The following is a 7,979-nucleotide window of genomic DNA, read 5'->3' as shown; positions in this document are numbered from 1 at the left end:
ACTGAATATAGTTCTTAGTATGGTAAATAAACATTATCAGTGAATTTATTTGCATAATATTTTGCTAAGAATGTGTTAGTTTATTTTGACACCATACTTTTGTTCTTTAATATACACTCGCCAGCAAAAAAAAAAAAAAAAAAAAAAAATACCGGGCCAACTACATTTTATTTACAATTTTTTAAAATTGTAGGATTTTAAAAATAATTGTAGGTATGCTGAGATTCATTTAGTTATTCATTTATTTTGTGATACGTAAAAATGTAATACTGAATACGTAATAACCAACAATGATCTGAAAAAGAGATTCGTTCTTCTTGCAATATTGTGTCTAAACTTCTCGGATCCATTTCAAGCTATGCTCATGGATAAATATATAATAGGATGCGAAACTCACTGAGTTTCCCGTAACACATACTAGAGGCGCTGTTGTAGAATTGATCGTGCTGCCATCTATATGCGGTTAGAGGCGTTATTACATCTAGCAGCGCACCAAGTAGCGAAAAGAGTAACTACTCCGTGCATCCAGCAGCGCACCCAAGTAGCGAAAATAATAACTAATTACTCCGCGTATCTAGCAGCGCGCCTGGCGGCGAAAAGTTGAACTATATGCAGTAAATATTCCTCCTCCCCCCCCCCGCCCCAAACCCTCAATTTAAAGTAAAACTTTAAAATTTTTATTCCTCACATCATCTTTCACTGAAAATTGTTATTGGAGCCAATAGTTGGAAGAGACGGTCTATTTTACACTACCTTATAATGTAACTAATTAAAATACAGCCAAACAGGGACAGAAAATAAAAGAAAACAAGGTTAGATAATTGGGATTTTATTCTTTAGGTAATAGTGTATAGTGCACTTTAAGTCTGCAAAAACTAGTTACATAATTGAAATTACTATATTATTGTATACTATTTTACAATACATTCAACAACACAATTTTGACAAGGTCCATCATATCACTGTTTAACATACACTACATGTGCAGTAGGGTTACCAGATTGTAACAATTTAAAAGCAGGTCATTTTAAATGAAAAAGAATTTTCCATATAAAAGCAGGGCATAATAGACTAACTTGATACTTGACGTGACGTCTTTTTACATTCTGTTATATAATTAGGTAATTTGTTTGTCTTTGTACAATAAAACTGATACAAAACTATTATCATGAATAGAATTGAAGTATACGGATTCTAAATTAGCTTTTACCTTATTTAATTTTCGGATTGTTAATACTTCTCTGGTGACTTGACTTGTTTGAGCAAGGATTTTACACACATAATTCCTCTAATGGACCCCAACTCAATAGTTACTCTCTTTTGTCCATTGGGAATTGGCAAGAAAGAAAAGCAGGACAATTTCTGATTTTTACGAACCCTGGCAGGATGCAGTCCATGTCAAGCGAAATCCAGAACATCTGGTAATCCTATACACACAGATAAACTTACATATTTAGTGTGCAGTACATTGGTAAAGTCTATACAACAAATTGAATAATTGAAATTGTGGGGCCCAGTCGGATAAGAGAAAAAGCCACATCTATATATTTATATTTTGGAATGCTCTGCCATCTGTGCTCGTTTACAGATGTAAATGATACTATTTGAATAATGTGTTGTCATATAGTTTAGTCAGAACATATTTCTTCACATTCCAATGAGATATCCTACGTATCGAAATTTATGGTTTGTCCCCTTGTCTGCCTGGACCCATCAACTATTGGTTAGTCAACTGTCCAAAAACAGGTTTGGACCCTACAAGTAACACTCATGGGACAATCAGAGCAGGAGGTAATGAGTAAGAGTGGCCAATTCCTTTCTCCCCTCCGTTGCATACATCGCTGACTAGATACATATTACATTAATCGGATTTCAGATACTACAAAAAAATGTTTGATAATTGAAACTGTCATATTACTATCTACTATTTTGCAACACATTTTAGAAGACTTTTCTAGGATCACATCTAAGGTTCTTAGACATTGTTGTTTGGCATACACATAACGGTAACGTATACCAAAATGTTGTATGTACTGAGGGTCAGAGTGAAATACATGAGCTGCATCACTTACTTGCATTATGTTGGGCAAAAAAGTTTACTAGGTGAACTGAAGGTATGTTAACCCCCAACTTCCAAAGTCAAATATCTCTCTTACATATACACACATGTACCACATACTGTAACTTTGCTCCCTACAATTACACAATATATTTAACATTTGCTAAAAACATTTTTTTCTGGGGCAAAAAAAAAAAACAAATAAATAAAAAAAAAAAAAAATAATAAAAAAAGCTATGAACTTTCCACCAATATGATATTATACCTTTTTGTTACACACAATATGAGCTATTTACACTACTTTAAAGACACTGCAATTTTTTCTGCAGTCTCTTCACCTTTGCTTTCAGAGCTGCCATTTTTAGTTTGTTGCTCCTGGGTGAAGATGAGAAGTGAGGACTCGAGAAAAGTTTTCGTTTTGCAACACCAGGACCTAAAGATTACGAAATTAACTTCAGATTAATCTAATTGCTGGGAACTATTTTAAATAAAAAATGAAACGTGACAACACCTTTAACCTTGTTAAGTTAATGTAGGCCTAACAAAAGGCATGCAGGCTATGGATAGGCTATATATCATACTACAAAATTGACAATACATCAAAATGTGATCAATATTTACCAAGTTTGGAAGGAGGTGTAGCTGAAGCTGAAGGAAACTGTTCCATCTTGGATGTATTCATGTCAGTATCTAAGGAAATAAATGATAAATTAAACTGAAGCAAGAATTGAACAGACTTTGTGCTCCATTCATTTCAAACTGCTCTTAACTGTATAAATTATAACTCATATAAATGTTAAGTAATAGTAACAATCCAAAAGTTTAATGCTGCAACAAATTTGATTGTGTTAATCTGAATTGTTCGTTGTAATGTAATATAAAATATTTTTTTGCTAATAGGCTGGGCCATAGAGGACAACTGACACTAACAGAAAGGGATAATCAGCAGAGGTGTTGGGATATTAAAGAGAAGTCAGTAAGAGGGAATGATAGTGTACTTCGTGTGCCAGGGAGACTTGTCAGGATATCAGTTGCAATATCGATCGTCTGGTTCAAAAGTGCGACAACTCAAAAAAACAAGTTTTGAGATATCTTCAGTTGAAAGTTTCAAATAAATCCCCTAAAAAGGGACAGATTTGTGGTTCATAACCACGACAATTAGAACTGAGTCAGTATTCAGGACGAGTATATCACGATCTTCCAGTTCATTATTAATAGATTTCGAAATGTAGTAATAATGAATTAATAAAGTCCATAGTTATAATTACTTCTAAAGCAGTTTATTTCGTTTTTATTCTTTTTGGTTGTAAATATGACTTATCTCAATATTGAATCGGAAAGAGCTCCGAAAAGGGCTTTCAGTAGTATAAATAACTAAAAAATGGCAATTTTTGAGTTGTCGCACTTTTGAACTGGACGATCGATATATAACAAGATAAACACCCTGCCCTGTAGTTAAGAGGATTTGTTATTATTCGCTACTGTAAAAGAATGAAGTATGAAAACTGCAGACATATGGCAGGGGGCAATTAACTTAAATGATTACTAGCATGTTACCAGGCTCACAAGACAGTATCGCTTACCTTCAGCTGTGGGAACCACATTGAATAGGAGCGATGGTTGCTGATAGCCCCTCAGCTGTTCACCAATCATACTGTTCCCTGTAATAATCACAAAAAAAACGAAACATAATTAATTATGTATTTTGAAACATGTAATGTAAGAACAGCTGATGAGAAACTAAGGCATTCCTTGAAATCCATAAACTTGACTAAGTGGAATAATTACCTTGTTGGCATGCATCTTTATTCATCCCGGCATATGCCGTCGAAGCAGTAATCTTTGAAGCTGGAGTACTCATAGGAGCAGGAATTGTTTGAGGCATAGCTGCCAAGCCTGCAGCCTACTCAGTTGCAGCTTGTAAACCTATGAGACTACGCGTACCTGAAAATAAAGAAAAGAGTAACGAAATCGGAAATTTTAAACATGAATGACATAAAAACATTGCTAGTGTACTAACTACCTTCAGCAGCTGCAGAATCAATCTTCGCCCTCCTACCATACGTCCGCAAAGTCTTGTGATGCCTGAAAGTTGGGGTAGACCCCGGTGATAAGGTCGCTCGAGGCATAACTGGGCTAGATGGTGGGCTCCGGATTTTAGGGTTTGATGGCACCACTAATCCATTAGCATGAACAGTGGGCACTGCAGTTTGCTTAAGTATCACTTTTTGTGAAGAGCTATAATAGTCAGACTCAATGAAGTGGTCCATGCAGATTCTCAACCTGTGTGTGTGGCATGTGCGGCAACTCGATACCGGTCCTCTAGCCCACAAAATCGGAGCCACTTCCAACACCTAAAGCAGTGGATTACAATTACTAATGAGATAAAGTAGAAGAAATATTGAATAGAAATCATGCAAAAATTGGGGAAAAAAATAATAAGTTATCTGCTGCATTTGTGTTATTTTAAGAGATGTCTAATGCGCATCACTAGGTGGTGAGTGACCATAGGAAAACTGGTAGCAGCAACAGATATTGGGTACAAACTAAATTAAATATTAGGCCTAAGCTTATTATTATTATTATTATTATTATTATTATTATTATTACTACACATGATTGAGAATTTCTCCAGAATGGCTAACTACATCAAAGAAGGCATAATTTTATTTTCCATAACTGTGAGATGTTTATACTGAAAACCACGTGGTTTTAGTTTGCAGCCATGTGGCCTAATGCTACAATTCAGGTTTACGAGGTTTCATTTTCAGCCTTCTTGCTCTTTTTCGTCAATATTTCACATTTCGTTACAGTTTGACTGAATTTCGGAACCATCTAAATTTATACTCCTACTATAATCCTAAATAAACTAGCAGAAAGCAATGCACACCTCGTCTAACCTACTTCACCAAAAAGTACATTGTTTTCAAGTGTAAGGTTTAGGCTACACAGGACACAATAATAATACTAAAGCTTACCTCATAGGTTCCTGAGGAAAATAGAAAAAATGCTTCCCTCCCACAGTATTAACAGTCTTGCATCCAGGCGCTGAGCATCTTCCTCGAATCTTTTGCATTTTTCTGGAATCCATCTTGCCTTCATAACGCTGTTGGCTGGTCATCGGCCAATGTTCTGACTACTTCGTATCGGAGAGTGGAGAACGCTTGTCCTCACGTAGTTCTATGATTTACCACCTACGACGTCGGGCGCTGATCACCTTATTTCAGAATACCGCTTCTAGATCGTGCTGTCCGCAGTTTCGCATCCTATTATATATTTATCCATGCTATGCTGAAGAAGTCTACAGACTGGTAAGCTCTCTTGAGGCAGTATTGGAGTACTTCATTGTATACAAATGTCACAAAGTCCTACCGGTTCAGAAAAATAGTTGCATTGATAGAAGATGGGAATAGTCAGCGTTATGTGGCTGCAGTTCTTGGGACCAGAAGAGCCTTCCAGAAAATAACACAAGTTAACGTGAGTGAAAGAACTGTAAGCAGACGTCAGGATGAATGTGGGCTGAATTCCAGAAGACCAGCTAAAGGCCCAGAATTGCTCCAGCAACATCGTGTTGGACGATTACGTTTTGCTCACAATCATGCTAATTGGAACCTGGGGCAGTGGCGACGAGTGCGCTTCACAGATGAATCGAGATTTAGTTTACAGATGGACGTGAAAGAGTGTGGGGAAGAGAAGGAAGTCGCCTAACTCCTCACAGCAAATTACAGCAGCAGCTCCGAAATGTTCTAAGTAAATAATGGAATAGTATCGACCAGACTGACATCCAGAATCTGATCGAAGGGTTGAATCGGCGAATGGTAACAGTCATACAGTCACGGGGAGGCAATATCCGCTATTAGTAACATCTGGGTGGTCACAAAATCAGTTGAACATTTGGAAGAAAATTGAAACAATTTGTAAGTTTTTACACCTTTTAATTATATCCGTTGTTTGGAGTTGAAAATAATAGCGCAAGTGATAATAAAAAAGAGCTTTTTTTCTGGGAAGCAATGTTTTCTTCATTTCATAATGGGTTTTCTGATTCTCACCTCATAAAAAAAATTGAGAAACTTAGGTGGCCCGGTATTTTTGCCAGTGAGTGTAGTTGTTCATTATTGCAGGAAAATGACTTTCAGATTTTACTTGTTTATTGTGTGTCTATGCAATGTGTACTAATAAAAAGAATCCATGTACTTTTAATTTATTTTTAATATTTCTGTGCTGGATTATGTTTCTACCCTTAAATTAGAAACTTAATGTATTGATTTACGAATAATTATAGCTCCAGCTATAGTCCATTCATGCTTTCAAGCATGAATATATGAGTGGACCATAGATGGGCAACTCAGAATACAACTATGTACCAATGCTTATTATTTTTTTAACACTTGTAATTAAATAATTTCAAACACATATGTCAATATTTATTTAATATACACTTACAAGAGTTCGAAACCAAAATTTCACTTAATCTGGATGAATAGTATTGAATATACAAAGAAAAATGTGACAAATTTGGACCATAGTTAGGGGTAACTACGGTACTTCTAGACCACAGGACATAATAATCTGGCAAAATATAATGCGCAAAGGTAGCCAAATTACATTGAATTCATTCTTCAATTAATAAAAGGAATGCTATCAATTATAAAAAGTGCCGGTACCTAATACAATGCAAACAATAGGTACGTGAAGACCTAAAAAATAAACATAATCACTTTATGCAAAATAAAAGAAAATTACATACTCTGAACGCGAGCGAGGGGAAAGTAGCTTGTTGCAAGGTAGGTGTGGTGGGGGTAGAGGGAAAGGGTGCAATCCGTGTTCTGGAGTTTATCCCATACTTTTTGAGTGGATTTCTTTAAATACTGTATTCTTATTTTAAATAAATATATTATCATTGCTTGCGGAGTGATGGTACATAATTTTTATGCACATTATGTAATATCAACAAGATGGCATTCATTGCTTTTTTAATATGATATATCCGGCAAAATATAAAAGGGTTATTTATAGGTGAATCCTGAATCATAAGTTCACAAAGAAGGCTTAGCTATTATAGCCATTTACTTATTTATTTGTTTGTTTATTTATTTATTTATTATCTTTATATTTATTTGACCACATATGGATTTTGAATGAAAGTTTTTTACCTTGCAGATAAATTAATTTACATAATAAAAACGAAAAGCTATCTATCCACTAAATTGTGTTTAACATCTGATGTGTAAGTCTAAATAATACATCACATATTCATTATATGAGGTCTCGTCACCCCCATTGAATATTACCACTACTACTATGAAGTAGTCAATGTGTATTATCACCTTTAATTCGAGAAAAAATCGTTCCGGCATCGGGAATCGAACCCGGGACCTCTCAGCTCTGCGCGCTGAGCGCTCTTTCCAACTGAGCTATGCTGGAACATGATCCACGGTGCCGGTTGAACTCTTCTCATTGTAATGTTTACGGCCTACTATCTGCATTTTAGACATGTAAGTCATACATGCAGGAGCGCATATTTAAATGACTTTATGGCCATATTCAACAACAGTTTGTGAAAACTGTTAACATTTAATACATCACATATTCATTATATGAGGTCTCGCCACCCTCATTGAATATTATCACGACTACTATGAAGTATATATTATTATAATGTACCGAAGTACATGTGATATTTCCATGCAGATATTCTGCGTTATCATACGATGAAAGAGTAATGGAACGGAGAAAAATTCTCTCCGGCGCCGGGATTTGAACTCGGGTTTTCAGCTCTACGTGCTGACGCTTTATCCACTAAGCCACACCGGATTCCACCCCGGCACATAGAGCTGAAAACCCGGGTTCAAATCCCGGCGCCGGAGAGAATTTTTCTCCGTTCCATTACTCTTTCATCGTATACTATGAAGTAGTCAAT

General features: G+C 35.8%; 1 protein-coding gene across 4 annotated transcripts; it reads right to left on the bottom strand.

The window, feature by feature from the left end:
* Positions 1-2,340: 2,340 nt before the first annotated feature.
* Positions 2,341-5,201, bottom strand: LOC138704975 (uncharacterized). 4 transcript variants are annotated; one of them, XM_069833471.1, is made up of 6 exons: positions 5,038-5,201; positions 4,080-4,413; positions 3,848-4,003; positions 3,643-3,720; positions 2,681-2,749; positions 2,341-2,492 (listed from the first exon to the last, which is right to left on the bottom strand). In XM_069833471.1, the coding sequence occupies exons 3-6, from the start codon at positions 3,942-3,944 to the stop codon at positions 2,362-2,364; spliced, it is 375 nt and encodes a 124-aa protein (XP_069689572.1). In that variant the 5' UTR covers positions 3,945-4,003; positions 4,080-4,413; positions 5,038-5,201; the 3' UTR covers positions 2,341-2,361. The 4 variants fall into 4 exon arrangements, with proteins under 4 accessions (XP_069689572.1, XP_069689573.1, XP_069689571.1 ...); XM_069833472.1 differs by having other exon boundaries at positions 4,119-4,413; XM_069833470.1 differs by having other exon boundaries at positions 4,083-4,413; positions 5,038-5,198.
* Between the last annotated feature and the right edge of the window lie 2,778 nt (positions 5,202-7,979).

Source organism: Periplaneta americana, chromosome 8 (assembly GCF_040183065.1).
Source record: "Periplaneta americana isolate PAMFEO1 chromosome 8, P.americana_PAMFEO1_priV1, whole genome shotgun sequence".
In the NCBI taxonomy this organism is placed as follows: Eukaryota; Metazoa; Arthropoda; class Insecta; order Blattodea; family Blattidae; genus Periplaneta; species Periplaneta americana.
This window is presented reverse-complemented; position numbering and strand designations above follow the sequence as displayed.

Coding starts and splice junctions, on each gene's coding strand:
- LOC138704975 (XM_069833471.1), bottom strand. CDS start 3,944: ATGCCTCAAACAATTCCTGCTCCTATGAGTACTCCAGCTTCAAAGATT. Junction 3,721..3,847: donor TAAAGATGCATGCCAACAAG/GTAATTATTCCA, acceptor TGATTATTACAG/GGAACAGTATGATTGGTGAA. Junction 2,493..2,680: donor TACACCTCCTTCCAAACTTG/GTAAATATTGAT, acceptor CGTAATCTTTAG/GTCCTGGTGTTGCAAAACGA.